Here is an 18,819-nt window from a genome sequence, read left to right on the forward strand (position 1 = left end):
CAAAACTATATCCCATCCAGGCAAGTGGCAAAGTGTTGAACATTTGTTTCTTATGTATATAGAATGTCTATTTGGCAATCAAACTACATCTTCTTTTTTATATAGAATATATGTAGAATCTTTTGTCAAATAGGAACTACTGTCCTGAATTTTCTGTCTGTTAGGGTACATTTTTGTGGTATTTTAAAGAATGGATCGCTTTGTTAAAAAATATTTTTGACGTTTCGTTCATGAACTAAACACTGAATGACTTGGTCTTGTTCGTTACTGTGCGACTGTGGATATATACATTCCATTGCTCCACGTTTGACTCTTGACTGTTATCGCCCGACTCTTACAAAATTTCCATTGAACCTTTCAAGAAGACAATGCACCTTTTCGCATATCTGGGTTCAAATTCGTGGAAAAGGCAAGTGGCATAAATACTCTATCTAGGTCTCCATATAGCTCGAACATGTGAGACAACTTGCTGCATATCAGTTATATTTTATGAATGTATCTTTTACTATGGAGAGGGTCCTCTTCCACCCTTGGAAGGAAGTATGAACTGTGGAAATACATTTCTTTGCCGACGGTTGACTCTAGACTGTTATCGCTGACACTTCAAAATTCCCAATGAACCTTCCAAAAAGACATTGCACCTTGTCGCATATCTTTGGATTCAAATTCATGGAAAAGGCAAGCGGCATCAACACTCTATTCAGGTTCCCATATGGCTCGAATATTAATATTTATTAAAAATGTGTATAAACTACTGAAAATTCAATTTAAAAGGAAAGTAAATTTAGTTTGAAATGCCTCTGAGATGGAGAGAGATGACATGTACAGTCCTCTCCCTTTACACTACATTGGGAGTCTTATCATGTATATTTGTCAAAAATGGATTCGAAGTGTGTATTTGTCTTTGTTCGGATTGAGATTGTAGCACGGTGATGACTGCTGTAATAACATTAACGATACATATATTCCTGCACCAGATGCGCATTTCGACAATTCATGTCTCTTCAGTGATGCTCGTGGCCAACATATTTGAAATACAAAGATTATATAAAAGATGAAGAGCTGTAATCTTATTTTGACAATGTTGCCTATTATGTCTGTTTACCTCACGCATCGTTGTGAATTAAATGGACTTTAACGCAACTGTCATACAAGGAAAAGGTTAGGCGCTATAAAACCAGGTTAAATCAACCATTTTCTACATTTAAGAATGCCCGTACCAAGTCAGAAATATGACACTTGTTGTCCATTCGTTTGATGTGTTTTATTAGTTGATTTTGCCATTTGTTAGAGACTTTTCGTTTTGTATTTTCCCAAGTCACAAATACCAAACTCCAAGGTAAATTAAAAAAAGAGGCAGTCCATTAAAACTGACAAAAACAAACGTAGGGCTTATAACAAAGAAGATGTGGTATGATTGCCAATGAGACAACAATTCACAAAAGATGAAAATGACAGACATTAACAACTATAGATCACCGTACGGCCTTTAACAATGAACAAAACCAATACTGCATAGTAAGCTATAAAATTAAAGGCCTAGATAAGACAATGTAAAACAATTCAAACGAGAAAACTAACGGCCTTATTAATGTAACAAAAATGAACGAAAAACAAATATGTAACACAGAAACAAACGACAACCACTGAATTACAGGCTCCGTACTTACATAAATAATGTGGCTGGTTAAACATGTTAGCGGGATCCAAACCTTCCTCCCTAATCTGGGACAGTGGTATAACAGTACAACATAAGAACCTTTTTCTTTAATATCACTTTCATACTGAACAAGACTTATAAAATGTCATATAATAAATGAGTCTAAAATCATTAAATAAAAAACAAAGACATACATAAACTGTCATAATTTAATAATACATATATATAATTAATGTGATTATCTTATTGATTGTCAACTTGTATAGTCTAGTTCATCTAGTTCGATTTATCTCTTTTTTCCTAGGCCTGTTTCAAAAATGAAAACACAAATGCAATGGCCATCATGACAGTGTACAAAACGTTGTTCACAGAAGTCGGGAATACCCTCACACTCTGCTTTAGATGTACAAGCTACAAAAGAAAAGTTGTGATGACATACTTTATTTTTCTGTTTAAGGTGGTACCTTACACTTTCACTACAATTAATTTGGCTCGTTTAATTTTGATTAAATTTTGACAAAGTATTTACTTTAACACTTTAACAATATTATAAAAATTTCAAAAATTTTACACCAACCGTTTTGTCGGAAAAATTACAATGGTTATATAGCAGTTTGACAAACACTAATTTTGATCATTAAGAAGCTTATTATTCCCTTTACAACACAACGTTATTAAAACGTTTACTGACTTTACAGAGTTATCTTCCTGTTGTTTTAGGTTCCACCTTAAATTTCTGTTATCATGCTACACTAATTTTTAATGAATCACATATTGCACAACACCTGGTCTCTCGGTCATAAAACTTTACTCAGTACTTTGAGAACAAACAAGTGCTCAAAACACAAAATCCAGTATTTTGATTGGTTGATTTTTTATTCTGAGTACAAAAATCGTTCTCAAAAGTTTTATGACCGCAGGGCCTGACTTACTTTTATGAGAAATGTTTTGTTTTCTACTTAAGTAACACCTTAAAGTGACAGATTGATAATACATAAGGTAACTAGCACGACACTTACCAAGGAGGGAATTCTGGATAACGATATGTCTGGTATGTGGAATTTTAACCAAAGATAAAGAACTGGATCTTCCTAGTATACTGTTTTAGTTTCATAAATTACACGAGTGTCCTTACATACAACGTTGTGTTGCTGGTTTATATCTTGGTGCTCCACGAAGCCTCTTCATAATTTTTTAGATCACCTTAATCAACAATCAAAGCCGGGTTTAAACTTTATTGTGAAACTACCTATTGTAGAGGTTGCGTGAAATAGATGTTGAAACTACAAATTCCAAATTCTTTAGAGTACATACAAACTCAGGTTTACAACTGTTTTAAAACATTTGACTTTACTAAGTTTTACAGAAGTTATTTTTGTTCCATTTCAAACTAAAAGATAAATTGAAGAGTTGGTCCTGCTTTAGTTCATAAAACAAAACAGCCAACTTAGATACAAGAATATTGTCTAAGGAAGGGGTACGTCGTACTTAGTAAAACATATCTGATTCAAATAAAAGATTATCTGAAACTGACATTATGAAGTTGTTTGATTTCTTGATAGACAAAATATGTGTTACGTTTGAAAGACGTGTTTTTTAACACACATTTGAACCTATCATGCTACTCATCATTCGGACTTGCAACTTTATATGAGGCTGATTTCATACACGAGTTTCTTATGGGGAAAAAGAAGAAGTAAGCACTATCCGTTAACTTCACTTCCCGCTAGAAAGATGATGTCATCCATCTAAATACTAATGTTTGGTGGCAGTTGAACGCATTAACTTATCAGCTTCAGATAAAGGATACAACATATATAGTTTAGTCTGTCTCATATATATATTGACTTGCATGTAAAAATTTACGTATAGGGGAAAACAAAACTATATAACAAAAGAGATGATTTCGGCTTCCCAAATGTAAACTTAAGAAATAATTATTTCATGCCATTATCTATGCTCATTTTAACATGGGTAGACATTATATTTGTAAAATATCTTAATACCGAGCGTTAGCGAGGTATTAATTATTTACAAATATAATGCCTACCCATGTTAAAAAGAGCATAGAGCATCCCATGATAGAATTTTTTCGAATCTAATAGGATATTTTGAACTTTTGTACTTCAAAGCGGACCTATAGTAAACACTCGAAATGTCGCCATTTTGATTTGATGAACAAAAACGTTATAGAAAAATCAACAGTTTATCAATAATAAAAAGAACAGAAACATTTAAACTTACTTTTAGAATGTTTTTATTTAATTTCCTAGCGAGCAACACCAACAAAATGGCCAGTTTGATCTTTGGCGTTGTTTAAAATTAATCTGACGTTACAATTTCAATTGTGACGTCAATCACGTGCAGCCCATACTCTATTCAAATTAGAACATGGCTTTGTACCCAAAGTTTAAGTAGAGCGTCATATGAGAATTTCCAATTCTATATTGATCTAGTATATATGTATATGTTTATACTGCACTCGTTCTATTTGAGCAGTCAAAATGCGTTGACCCTATATTTCTTTGTCATATACAGTCACTGAGCCGATATTACTTTTCCTCATAAATATTTAAATAGAAATTTCCAAAATGATATTGAATTATTTATACGAACTCTTCAACCTGTTCTTGCTTCCAATGCATATAACGATGCGTGAAACGACTCAATCTTGTTTCTTTTGCAGTTATTAGAGAAACATATTTAATTTGATAATATTTTTTATTTGCAACCTATAAATCATTATGTTTTATGCTTATGGTTGATAGTTAATTCCATACTCAAACGATTTCGTTCACCATCGAGTGTTGGTTTCACCAGGTAAATGTAAATTTCATTGTGTTGTTAATATCTCTGCGAGCATAATTTGAGGCCTTTTTAAAGGGGATTTTTCCCAATATTTAAAATCCCAAAATTTTAATCAAATAAATAACCTAAACGCATAAAACAACAATTGAAAATGTTGTTTTAGATTGCAGTATAAAGACAATAATAGTGGCACAGCCTCGCATTTCCCCGTGTCTAAGCCTCATCCTTAATCGTTGATATGTCAAGTCAATGCACTATTATTGTCTATATATGCATATATATATATAACTCGTCTAAAGATCAACCCAACAATGTTAGATCTGTAAAAAAAATTCGCATATTTTTTTGTTCTTCCCTCGCCGGCATTCGAACCCATGCTTCTGAGATATCGTGACACCAAATCGCCAGCACTTCAGCCGTCCCGCTAGACCACACGACCACCTTGGCTTCACAAAAATAAAGCTTTCAGTGGCCGTGTGTTATCTTTCCTCGTCAGTTTTAATCTAGCGGCGTACTACAGTACAGGATATACAAGGCATGGAGATGTTTTTGTTACAGATCGGCTCAATTATCTATAGTAAAGGATCCTACAAATTAATGTAAGAAACAGTCACAGAAAATAATTATATTTATAAGTACGACTGAGTCAGTGAAAACTCCACACCAGATTTATCCATTGGATCGCCATCAATGATGGTGATACATGGCTGTGTACATTATGTATAAACAACTCGTCTAAACATCAACCCAACAATTTTAGATCTGAAAATTTGCTTTTGCAAATTTTTTTGTTCCTCCCTCGCCGGGATTCGAACCCATTCTACTGTGATAATTATCGTGACACCAAATCGCCTGCACTGCAGCCGTCCCGCTAGACCACATGACCACCTGGGCTCTACAATAATAAAGCTTTCGGTGGCCGTGTGTTACCTTTCCTCGTCAGTTTTAATCTAGCGTCGTACTACTACGTATATATATATAATAAAAGGTACGTCTGAGTCAGTGACAACCCTACAACAGATGTATCCATCGGATCGCCATCAATGATGGTGATACATGGCTGTGTACATAATGTATATACAACTCGTCTAAACATCAACCCAACAATGTTAGATCTGTAAATTTGCTTTCGCAAATTTTTGGTTCTTCCCTCGCCGGGATTCGAAAAAGGTATATCACAAATTTCCATACGTTTCGACCTTCTAATTGGAATAAATTACAGCATTGAAACAACAATAACATCGCTTGGATACATTACGTTATAATTTTTTAAAGTTTTTATTTTTTTCATCCAAAAGGCTTCTTTGGTTTTTCTGTAAGTTTCTGTTCCAAATACTCTTTTTATGGCGGTAATTTTTAAATTTGTCATTGAATGATTGTTCTGAATGAAATGATTGGCTACTGGATCTTATGTTTTCTTTGTTCTTTTTTTTTTGAAAAGTTCAATAGCATTCGTTGATATAGTGTATTACCCGTTTGTCTTACATATATAACTTTTTCACATTTTGTACAATTAATCGCATATATCACGCCTACTGTTTTACAATTTATTTGTCCCTGAATGGTATATTCTTTGCCGGTGTTGTTACAAAATACCTTGGTTTCATTTATATGTGAGCATAATGCACAATGTTTACCACATGGTCCACATCCAAGAGTTTGTTTATAAAATAGTAAATTATGCTTGTTGTGCACTAAGATGTCTTTTATCGTATATACATTGTGTTGAGTCCTTCAGGTTCTAAAGTTTTTGTGCTTTTTGTGCACGAAGATGTCATTTACCGTTCATACATTGTGTTGAATCCTTCAGGTTCTTGAGTATTTCAAATATTTTGGCCACGAGCATCACCGGAGAGACATGTATTGTGGAAATGTGAATCTGGTGCAAGAAAATTGGTACCGTTAATTTTATTACTACCACTGGGTGGATGCCTCTGCTGGTGGACTATAAGTCCCCGAGGGTATTACCAGCCAAGTACGTAGCCAGTTCTTCGGTTATTAAAATTTGCATATTAGAAATTATCATAAATTAAGAAATATATCTGCCTCATGCAAAGCTCTGATTCCTTTCACGGATTTGGCTATACGTTTTGGACCTTTTGGATTATAGCTTTTCATCTTTAATATAAGCTTTGGATTTCAAATATTTTGGCCACGAGCATCACTGAAGAGACATGTATTGTCGAAATGCGCATCTGGTGCAAGAAAATTGGTAACGTTAATTTTTTTACTACCACTGGGTCGATGCCTCTGCTGGTGGACTATATGTTCCCGAGGGTATCACCAGCCAAGTAGCCAGTATTTCGGTACTGGCATGAAAATACGGATTTTTTTGTGTTATTAAAATTTGCTGTTACAAAATATTAGAAATTATTATAGATTAAGGAATGTATCTCCCTCATGCAAAGCTATGATTCCTTTCACGGATTTTGCTTTACTTTTTGGACCTTTTGGATTATATGTCTTCATCTTTTATATAAGCTTTGGATTTCATATATTTTGGCCACGAGCATCACTGGAGAGACATGTATTATCGAAATGCGAATCTGGTGCAAGAAAATTGGTACCGTTAATTTTATTACTACCACTGGGTGGATGCCTCTGCTGGTGGACTATAAGTCCCCGAGGGTATTACCAGCCAAGTACGTAGCCAGTTCTTCGGTTATTAAAATTTGCATATTAGAAATTATTATAAATTAAGAAATGTATCTGCCTCATGCAAAGCTCTGATTCCTTTCACGGATTTGGCTATACTTTTTGGACCTTTTGGATTATACGTAGCTCTTCATCTTAAATATAAGCTTTGGATTTCAAATATTTTGGCCACGAGCATCACCAGCCAAGTACGTAGCCAGTTCTTCGGTTATATTCTTCATATATTTTGGCCACGAGCATCACTGGAGAGACATGTAATGTCGAAATGCGAATCTGGTGCAAGAAAACTGGTACCGTTAATTTTATTACTACCACTGGGTCGATGCCTCTGCTGGTGGACTATAAGTCCCCGAGGGTATCACCAGCCCAGTAGCCAGTACTTCGGTACTGGCATGAAAATACGGATTTTTTGGTATCATTAAAATTTGCTGTTACAAAATATTAGAAATTATTATAAATTAAGGAATGTATCTCCCTCATTCAAAGCTCTGATTCCTTTCACGGATTTGGCTATACTTTTTGGACCTTTCGGATTATAGCTCTTCATCTTTTATATAAGCTTTGGATTTCAAATTTTTTGGCCACGAGCATCACTGAGTAGACATGTATTGTCGAAATGCGCATCTGGTGCAAGAAAATTGGTACCGTTAATTTTATTATGTTGTTATATCGTTTAAATGCCACGATAGGCGGATCGGGGAACATTTTCTTTAGTCTTTCGGATTGATGGAGAATTTTAAGATTTTTTCTAAAAATTGAAAGTACATTTGAAAGCGCTTTTGAAAAATAAATTACTAAAGGTACCCTGTTGTTTTCTTTTTCTTTGTTTGTACTGTAATAGATCTTCTCGGTTTAAATTGTCGACTTTTTTCAATTGAACTTCAGTGGACGAGTTAATGTATCCACGTTTTCTTAGGTGCGTTTTTTATTTCTTCTCTTCTTGTTTTGTAATCTTCTTCTGTTGAGCAAGTTCTTTTGACACGAAAACCGAGTCCATATGGTATAGCATTTTTACAGAGTTTGGATGGTTTGACGACACGTGTAAGTACTGGTGTTTATCTGTTGATTTTGTGTAAAGATCTGTTTTAAGTTGTCCGTTTTCTATGTGTACAAACACATCAAGGAATTCTATTTTTTCAGTTGAGTACCGCATTTCTGTTTTAATTCGGATGCAAACTGTTTGACATTTCTTGAATTTTTAATTCATCTATGTTCCCATATCCCCCAGATGTCATCAACATTCTCCAATATGAAAAGGGTTGTAAATTGCTGTTTTGAAAACTATCGTCTTCCCATTGTCCGAGGTAGGTGCAAGCATATTTCATGCCTAGATGGGAACCAATAGCTTTGTGTAGTTTAGGATTGGCTTGTACCTTTCCGGGACATGTATCTATTTGTAAGAGATATTTTTTCATGTCTTTTCTAAAATAAGATTTTGAATCAGAACCAAAAGGTATACAGATCTTTAGATTAATATAACTAATAAGTGTGTAAGGTTTTTAGCAATAATCATAAATTGTTTTTGAGATATGGCAAGAGATATTTGTTTATGTCTTTGTCTATCATATTTCTCTCAAAGCGTGACATGTGAAAACCAAATATTTCTAAATAAAATTTTGAATCATGATGATCACAAAAAGTAGACAGATCTTATTTAAGATAATTATAACTAAGAAGTGTGTGAAATTGTAAGCATTAATGATAAATTATTTCTGAGATACAGTGTGACATGTGAAAGCCCCCCTTTTTCTTAACAAAAAAACTCAATATTTCTAAAATAAAATTTTGAATCAGAACCAAAAGGTATACAGATCTTTAGATTAATATAACTAATAAGTGTGTAAGGTTTTAAGCAAAAATCATAAATCGTTTTTGAGATATGGCGCGACATGTTAAAATCCCATCCCCCTTTCTTACTAAATACTCAAAACTAAAAAATAAGTTTTTGAATCATCACCAAAAATAATCAGATCTTTAGATTATTATAACTAAGAGCCTTGTAAAGTTTTAAGCAATTGTCATAAATAGTTTCTGAGATACAGCGCAACATGTGGAAAACAAACACCCCCCCCCCCCCCCCCCCCCAAGTTTTAGATACAAAGTCCCGTAACTTAAAAAAAGTTTTAATCTTTTTTTCAACAAAAAGTATACAGAACGTTTGACCATTATAAGAAACAAGTTTCATGATTTGGACGAGTCGTTCGCAAGTTACGTTGCGACATGTTTACGCCGGACAGACGGACAGACGGACGCCGGACAATTGTATACCATAATACGTCCCGTCAAAATTTTGACGGGCGTATAAAAACTTACTGTAGTCAGATCGTATCACACAAATGCACAAGCCTTGAACACATATGGAAGTTGCTCCAGTTCTCTGACAATGGACAACTTGACAATCGCCTGAAGTCATACATGTTTCCTGTTGGCCAATGACAAAGGCTGAAATAAAATGTTTCATTATACTAATGCACACATGCCAAAACACAAATTTACTCGTATATCATGCTTTCGATTAACATGATATAGACTTCACCTGTATTATAAAAAATTATTCGTCCCAGTCTCTTTTTGGGGTTTGGTCACATAAACTTGAAACTTACTACATACAGCTATGTTTATTATAGTATGATCTTGTTAAAATATGTACCAAATAAGGATTCTTTCTAGGTTTCAAAGTGCATCCAAAATATAAATAAGATAGTTTCATATTAGTACAGTTCCGTGCGAAATGCTTTTTGGACGTTTACAATGAATGCATTGTAAGATGAATTGAAAACAATAGTACATTCAAATAATTATTATAATGTGAACCTTTGGCAAAGACATGAAGGTTATCACATGTGGAGAATGATCGGCTTACCCTTCCGGTGCACCTCAGATCACCCCCAGTTTTGTTGGGGTTCGTTTTGCTTAGCATGTAGTTTTCTATGTTGTGTCGTGTGTACTATTCTCTGTCTGTTTGTCTTTTTCAGCCATTGCGTTGTCACTTTATTTTCTAACTATGAGTTTGAATGTCCCACGGGTATCTTTCGTCCCTATTTTAAAACGCGAAATAAGGTTTTTTTCATTGTTAATGTCTGTTTCTATGGGCTTTAAGAGTTTAAATAATGGTGTATAATTAATGATGTATACTTAAAAGGGACAAAAAATACCAGAGGGACAGTCAAACTCATAGATCGAAAATAAACTGACTGCACCACGGCTTAAATTAAAATATGTAACTTCGCAATATTGGTAAACTTTTAAATTATCGACAAACCTTAAAAAAATAGACTTTTAGTCGATTATGTAAGGTAAAATTACAAGTGATCTTTTTTGTGTATAAGCATAAATTCCACCGACAAAAAATCAACAAAAAGATATTAACTAGACCCTTTTAAAGCATCAATTTGCATATCTGAACCCGGCAGCAGTTCTTTGCGGAAAATTCTGAAAATGGGCTAAAAAAATTCGAAAAGGTAGTCTAATATAAAAAAAGAAGATGTGGTATGATTGCCAATGAGACAACTATCCACAAAAGACCAAAATGACACAAACATTAAAAATTATAGGTCAACGTACGGCCTTCAACAATAAGCAAAGCCCATACTGCATATAGTCAGCCATAAAAGGCCCCGATAAGAAATGTAAAACAATTCAAGCGAGAAAACTAACGGCCTTATTTATGTAAAAAAAAATGAACGAAAAACAAATATGTAACACATAAACAAACGACAACCACTGAATTACAGGCTCCTGACTTGGGACAGGCACATACATAAATAATGTGGCGGGGTTAAACATGTTAGCGGGATCCCAACCCTCCTCCTAACCTGGGACAGTGGTATAACAGTACAACATAAGAACGAACTATAAAAATCAGTTGAAAAAGGCTCAGCTCATCAGATAGACAACAAAATAAAAGTGGACGTGGACGGGTACTTATACAACCCGACACAAAAAGACACAATGAACAGATCTGAGAGTACTCGCAGTTATCTGACAGCTAGTTCAAAGTCATTAACAACTAATAAAAAAAATCATGGCTCTAAGACTAAGCAATCAATCCGTACACATCCAACATACAATGGTTTTAGTGTAAAGACGTCATTAACAGCCAGAGAAAAACATGACCTTGTGCAATGCCAAGTTACAGGTATCGACAGATAGTAGATCCATGAAAATGTATATGTCACAGTATATATAACATACTAGTAATATTTACAATCTAACAAAGTCAATATTTATACCAATAAAAACAATATTCAATGATTTTATCACAGTGTTGAATAGGCAACCTTTAAGAATAAGTTTATTTAAAGGAGCAACAAGTTTACATGGATCATTTCTAAATTTCCGGGCACGGTTAACAATATTTCCGTAAAAATAAGGATGTGCTATCCCGTTTGAAATAAGTTTTCTACAGGACAACCAAACTTCAAAACCAAATCTTTATATCTATGGAAAAATTAAGTAAAGGTTTTAAGTAATTTATGGTAACGATATCCCTGGTTTAATAATTTACCAGTAATACATAGGTTGCGTTCGTTTAAATCAAAAACGTCACAACAGACACGGACATAGTCTAGTGCAACTTTCAATGTTGGACTTGTTCATGGTGTTTAAGTTGACTTTTATGTATTGAAAACTTATAAAGCAAACATATTTGATACATCATCTCACTTCAGATTCTAATTTTTGTATATATTAAGGCTACAGGTTGATTTCATAATATTAAAAAATGTACAGTACTAAAAAATTAAATATATGGGTAAAGTAAAATACCCTTTTAGTAAGTCATAATAACATAGTAGATTTGGTCGAATAACGATTTTTAAGTACTTCAGGACATACTTTATAATATTGTTAGTCTGCATTCGCTTGAAATGTTAAATTAGAATTCTTTTAATATTTTTCAACTTTAAAAAATTCCATCTGACAACCGATCTAACAATAGTTTTAAGTTCACTAAATGCATAAAAGATCATTAAATAAATATTCAATTAGTACATCGTTACGTATATATGTCAAACGTATTTTTTGTTTGAAGGACCTATTATTTTCTATAATTCAACTGGATACCGATTTATACAAACTTTTATATCTAGATTAGTGATTTCAAGTCCGCCTAAAAAATGAATCTTTGACACGACACGAGAAACAATATCCCACTTTGATATATTGGGTAAAACGATCATAAAATTTTCCGCAAATCTTTACCAAATATTTTAGACAGTATATAAATCAGGTAGTGCTCATTTTAAAGTTTTCTTCTTGTCTGTCTCTCATTTGAAAAATCATGGAACGGGTGTTATATATACTACAAGAACAACCTTACAATATTAATTATCTATAACACAACTATCATAATAAGATTTAATAGTATAGAAGTTTTACTTACCAAACAGACAAGCAAACACGCAAATTGTAACTTTAGTATTCATATCGAGTAATATGTTTATGAGAGACGTAAGAAAGAACAGGGCCCTATATAGCTTGTTGTTCGGTGTGAGCCAAGGCCCCGTGTTGAAGGCCGTTCATTGACCTATAATTGTTTACTTTTTTTAAATTGTTTTTTGGATGGAGAGTTGTCTCATTGGCACTCACACCACATCTTCCTATATCTATAGAGTATATATATACATGTTTAGGAAGTTGACTACAGATTTGTATATTTGTAAGACGTATTAGTAGAAACAAACCCTAGGTGAAGGAGACATACAAGATAACCTTGTTCTGTAAACAAAAGATACGTAATACTCGACTTACTGACAAAAAATACCAAGATCAACAATTTTCCTTTCTTCGTCTTAATCTTTATAATCGGTGAATTAAGCTTGTAAAGTTCATTATTATGAGCTGATTTCTGTGTAGTTTCAGTATGAGATATGTGGCTCGGTTTCATAGACATCGATGGGGTTCGTGTTGTTTAGTCTTTATGTTCATATGTTGTGTTTTGTGTTCTGTTGTTTATGGCCTCACCCCCTATGGATTTTACTAACCCTCTATGGATCCGTATGGGGTCAGTAGCGAACCATATAACTTATAATATATATATATATAAAAAAGACGATGTGGTATAAATTAACAACTATAGGTCACCGTACGGCCTTCAACAATGAGCAGAGCCCATACCGCATTATCAGCTATAAAAAGGCCTCGAAATGACAATTAATGTAAAAACAAGCCAAACGAGAAAAACAAACGGCATAATTTATGTACAAAAAATAAACAACAAGTGAAACTGCGAGCTACTGCTCACTGATGATACCCCCGCCGCAAGTGGATAATATTAATAGTGTAAAAAATATGCAAGTGTTCGGTAAACAGGAAGTTGTCGAGTGATGAATCTGAAAACGCATCACACGGTTTAGCTGACTTATATAAATCCTGAAACCAAATTTCAGAAATCCTTGTATTGTAGTTCCTGAGAAAAATGCGACGAAAAATATTCATGGGACGGACGGACTGACGGACTGACGGAAGGACAGACAGAGGTAAAACAGTATACCCCCTTTTCTAAAGCGGGGGTATAAAAATCAAATATGTCATTTCAACAAACGACAAACACTGAATTACAGGCTCCTGACTTTTTTACAGGCACATGCATAATATGCTGGGGTTTAACATGTAAGCGGGATCCCAACCCTCCCCTTACCTCGAACAGTGGTGTAACTGTACAACATTAAGAACGAACTATAAAAATCAATTGAAAAAGACTGACCACATGAGATGGATACAACTAGAATTGCATCCAACAAAAACCGAGTGGACGTGGCGGGGTACTTATTATCCCAACAACATAAAGACTCGAATTATTGATCTGTTTGTCGTTTTCTTGTGTAGCCAATGCGTTGTCAGTTTTTTTTTATACCTTTGATATACTTATGAGTTTGGATGTCCCTCTGGTACATTTCGCCCCTCTTTTAAGTAAATGCTGTACTGAACTTATCTTCCATATAACAGTTTTTTGAGTTTGTACCTAAACCAAGATGTGTAAGGATTAAAATTAGATTAAAAGGCGGTGTACTATTAAGCATGATCAAGCATGACAGAAGTAAAAACAGACAGTTTGAAAAACACTAGATTTAATAAAATGCAAATTCACCCTTACCCAACTCATATACAATATTTTCATGTATAGAAAGAGAGTACTGTGCGGGTACCTTGAATTCATAAAACTTACGAGTCATTTTTCTGCACTCATACTCCTAAAATCAACCAATCAAAATGCTTGATTTCATGTTTCGAGCATGATTTGTGTGCTCCGAACACTGATCATAGTTTTATTACGGCAACCCCAAGTTCAATGAAGGTTATAGGTATCTTCTGCCTCTTCTCAAATGCAATAGAAGATGACAAACCCTAAATATACCAACTATAATAATATACAACATACACAATAATTATAAATAGGGTCTGAATCTAGGGGGTCTTCAATTGTGTTTGCATTTTTCTTACCTCTTAATTATTCTCTATAATTTTATTAAAAGGTGGCTTTTAGTCTCTATACGTTATTCGTTTTACCTTTATTTTGTGTGTATACCCATTATTCTATAAACTGTACCTCTTATATGCTTTTACTAATTTTTTGTGTTCTTGTCATCAAAAATTGTATTAGTATAACCTAATTGAAAATGATTTATCCATCACAAATTCTATAATTACATTAATCTACATGTAGTAGATTTTCATCAAGAAATAAATTAATAACTACTAACATTTGTTTTCCTTTTCTAAAATACAAAAACAATAGTATGTGATACAGTAAAACTTGTGAACTAAAGACATAATATATATGTTTTTTCTTTGAGTGCGTTTCAAACAATACTCTAGTCTTTTGCTTTGACAGTTTCCCATAGTTGACTTTTCTTTTCCGGCATTTCAGTAATAATTTGCGCACGCTGCTTCAATTCTTCCAGCATTTGAACTCGTGTCTGCCAGCCAGGTTTCGCTTCCCTCTTCTCGTTTTCTATCAAAAGTTTAACATACTCGACGTCGGTAAGGGGATTAGGACGGAGAGCAATTTCAGAAAGACGCTGAAGACTTTTTCTCACCGTCTTCATTTTATTCCAAACCTCATTAGCTTGCTTGTTCAGCTCTACAGTTACAGCTTTGACAAACTTTTCGTGTTTCTCTTTTTCATTCGATGCAATTTGGTACTTTTGTCGCAATTCCTTTAACTCTCCGGTCACGTGACGTACTCTCATTTGATAAATATAATTGCAGTTGACGTGCTCACGCCAGTAACAATGCTCGATACAAATAGTGCAGAAGCCACGTTTGTTGAACACAAAACACTTGTGTTTCTCGTCATTGTCAAGGTAAGTGCAGTCGTCATGGCACGTTCGATTGCACCGAAGACATGTCGTGGTATGTTGTCCCGGTGGTAACATTACCTTCACAAAGTATTCTTGTGGAACGGTAAATATAAAATTCTTGTTCGCATTAATATCTTTCTCGTGATCTTTTATAATCTTCTTTTCAATCTCTACTCTGTGTAGTGTATGAAGACCAACTTTAATTTCTTCTTGCAAACTTTTTATATTAAGCTCAATTTGTCGTCGTTCGACAAGAACTTCTGCCGTCAGTTGTAGACTTTTTGTCTGAACAGTTTGCAAGTTTCGGAAAAAAATGTCAAAACTTTCTTGTCCCATTTCCCAGAACATTGGTGCGGTTTTATTCTTGGTAGGATCTACAAACAGTGCAGAGTTATTGAAAGAGAAATGTTCTTTAAACGGTACTTCCGCTTCCTTCAGCGACGCGAGCACTGGCGGGATGTTTCCATCTGCAAATGTTATTAGAACGAAGATATTATCTACAATATCTTTTCCAAAAATCGATAAAATTGAGTGAAATATATAACGTTGTGACGGCGAAAGCCGAGCTAAAGGTGACTGTACTACGAAACAAACTGCGTCCAATGTTTGGATTCCAATGTCGCCTGGGGTAGTAAAAAAACTACGGATCTGTTCCACGATTGCCTCGTCTCTCTTTATACCACGTGTGTCACCAAATCCGGGCGTATCGATGATGTTGACGCTGAATGGTACCTTACATCCCTCCTGATGACAGATCTGGTAACATGTTATCCACTCAGTCTGAGATATAGCCTGAAATATGCAAATGTTCCATTAATAGTATTTAACATTTATCAAACTTAGAAAAAAAGTAAAGCAACATAATCAGATTATGAAAATAAAACGCAACCAACAAACAACCCAATCCTTACTATTTCAATAATTCATTATTGAATGCTCGAAAAACAAATATATAAAAGAGGTGCGAACGATATCAGAAGCACATGGTAACTCACAAACTGACAACGTCATGTCTAAAAGGGAAAAGACAAACAGACAGGTACACAAGAAACAACATTGAAAACTAAAGATTTGTTTAGGCAACATGGACCCAACCCAAAACTGGTGAACAAATATAAAAAATATGCAGTTATTCTCTGTTGTTGATTTTATCTACTCCATTTGGGGGTTTTAAAAACGTCTCTAGCGCACTCTAGTATATAAGTTAATCAACATAAGGAACAAAATGTATAATCATAGATAAACTGTAATAAAAAAGCACTCATCAATACACCTTGAGAAACCTTTTTTGTAAATTCTTTCAGAACCTTACCTGGTTGCTTTCTTTGTTCTTCTCTTCTGACGTTAAATCTATCATAGTAAATCGGAATTCATCATCTAAGGCGACATCAGTGATAAAATTAATCATGCCATCGACAAGAGTTGTCTTTCCTGCTCCGGTGGCGCCAACCATCATGATAGTCTTTTCTCCTACCGGTACACCAAGGCGTTTATTACCTAGAATATACAATCACGTCATTATTGCAGTTCAATGAGTTGGATTTATCAGTGGCGTGTTCAACAGTGGAGTAGAGGACGTCCACCCTTTTTGATTGGGAAAAAAATTTTGTCGTATGTATTTCTTCTTAATATACAAATGACGTATCTTTATTTTATCATTACATAACTTATTATAGGGTATATGTGTTTTGCTTATTGTGGAAGGCCTGAAGTGGGTTTTTTTTGCGTACATCACCGTCATGCCGACTCTGGATGAAATTGGTCTCATCATTTGCATTTATACCACATCTTCTTATTGTTTATTGAAAAAACGCCCTATGAATGCGGGAGTTTCTCGTAACATTGAAGGCCCATCGGTGACCTTCGGCTGCTGTCTGCTCTATGGTCGGGTTGTTGTCGCTTTGACACACTTCCCATTTCCTTTCTCAATTTTATACCACAATGTTGACTGATGTATCCCTATTTTGAACATTTTTACCTTATATGTCTGTTTGTTTTGTAAACGCGTCGTTGTCAAAATAATAGAATTTGGTGCGATTGTCATACAAGTGAAAGGTTTAGGTAGCTATAAAACCAGGTTCAATCCACCATTTTCTACATAAAAAAATGCCTGTACCAAGTCAGGAATATGACAGTTGTTATCCCTTCGTTTACCGTGTTTTATCTTTTGATTTTGTCATTTGATTAAAGACTTTCAGTTTTGAATTTTCCACGAAGTTCGGTACATTTTTTTTTATCTCACTTTTATACCATTCTACCTATTTTGGTAACGTATAATTACAAAAAAAAACCTTCACATTTATTGTTTTTTAACCCAAAACTAGTTTTCGTTTAAAAGAGGGACGAAAGATACCAAAGGGACAGTCAAACTCATAAATCTAAAACAAACTGACAACACCATGGCTAAAAATATAAAAGACAAACAGAAAACAACGTGTGGCAAATTGGCTTAAAAGTACCTAAAAATGGAAATTTGACCAGGGGTCTACGATAGTTCAGTCTATCCTAGTAACTATGGAAAAGGATAATGCAGACGCGCTGTCCACACTGAACAAGTATCAGTTATCACAAGTGATGGTGAGATAATGCAATCGAGTTTCAATGGTTCAGAATGAATACTATACACCCTGTTTATATATGTACAACGAGAGATTATTGGTGTAAGAATGAATACTGTACACACTGTGTACACATGTACAACGAGAGACAATTGGTGTCAGAATGACCTTGTAGGGAAATATCCATGAAACATGTATACCACTGGAAGTAAAGCAGATTAAAATATTATATTTTGTTTTCAATACTTCAAAACGGATGTATACCAAACTCACCAAGAACACATTTTCTTGTCTTTGCCTTCTCGTTTCTGGCTGATAGTTTTTTCGTCTAATTCTAGTTTATATTTAGCGGGACTCCCGTCCCTCTACTTTCCTTGCTGACTGCATCAATCTCCATGCTAAAGAAACCTTGGTTTCATATGGCTCACTGACATAACTGAATGGTCCTTCAATCGAACCTGCAATACCACGCACCTGAAAATTGTAAGCCGTCCTTCCCTTTAAGTTTTGAACAGTAAACATGCACTGTGGGCCTTCGGTCTGCACTTTGGACCATGTCTTAGAAGTCTTTATCTTATATCTAACTTCATAACAGTCAACAGGGCCCGTCGACGGCTCCCAGCTTATAGTACATGTAGTGGATTCAATAGAAATCTTCTCGGGCTTGCCTGGTTTTGACGGGTACTGATCGTCTTTTGCCTTTGGTCTTGGGTTGGACATTTCGTCTAACAATAGCACTGCGTGATCACGTGTTATTTTAGAATTTCTATGGGTTCCAGCACAGCTATCACATAGCGCTTCCTCGCAGGTTTTACAATAGGATTCTGCTTTAACG

The 18,819-nt window shown here is 34.6% G+C and overlaps 1 protein-coding gene and 1 long non-coding RNA gene across 2 annotated transcripts; both read right to left on the reverse strand.

Moving 5' to 3' along the window:
• Positions 1–1,877: 1,877 nt before the first annotated feature.
• On the reverse strand, positions 1,878–12,618 carry LOC139496028 (uncharacterized). The gene is made up of 3 exons (XR_011657531.1): positions 12,507–12,618; positions 9,437–9,565; positions 1,878–2,071 (listed from the first exon to the last, which is right to left on the reverse strand). It is a non-coding gene; the product is annotated as an uncharacterized lncRNA (long non-coding RNA).
• A 2,209-nt stretch (positions 12,619–14,827) lies between these two features.
• LOC139496009 (uncharacterized) lies at positions 14,828–18,778 on the reverse strand (the record flags this gene model as incomplete). Its single annotated transcript, XM_071284447.1, is given in 3 exon segments — positions 14,828–16,218; positions 16,739–16,923; positions 18,258–18,778. Coding segments are annotated over 2 exon segments (1,425 nt in total). The 3' UTR covers positions 14,828–14,937.
• Between the last annotated feature and the right edge of the window lie 41 nt (positions 18,779–18,819).

The sequence above is a fragment of the Mytilus edulis genome, chromosome 11, assembly GCF_963676685.1.
Source record: "Mytilus edulis chromosome 11, xbMytEdul2.2, whole genome shotgun sequence".
Lineage (NCBI taxonomy): Eukaryota > Metazoa > Mollusca > Bivalvia > Mytilida > Mytilidae > Mytilus > Mytilus edulis.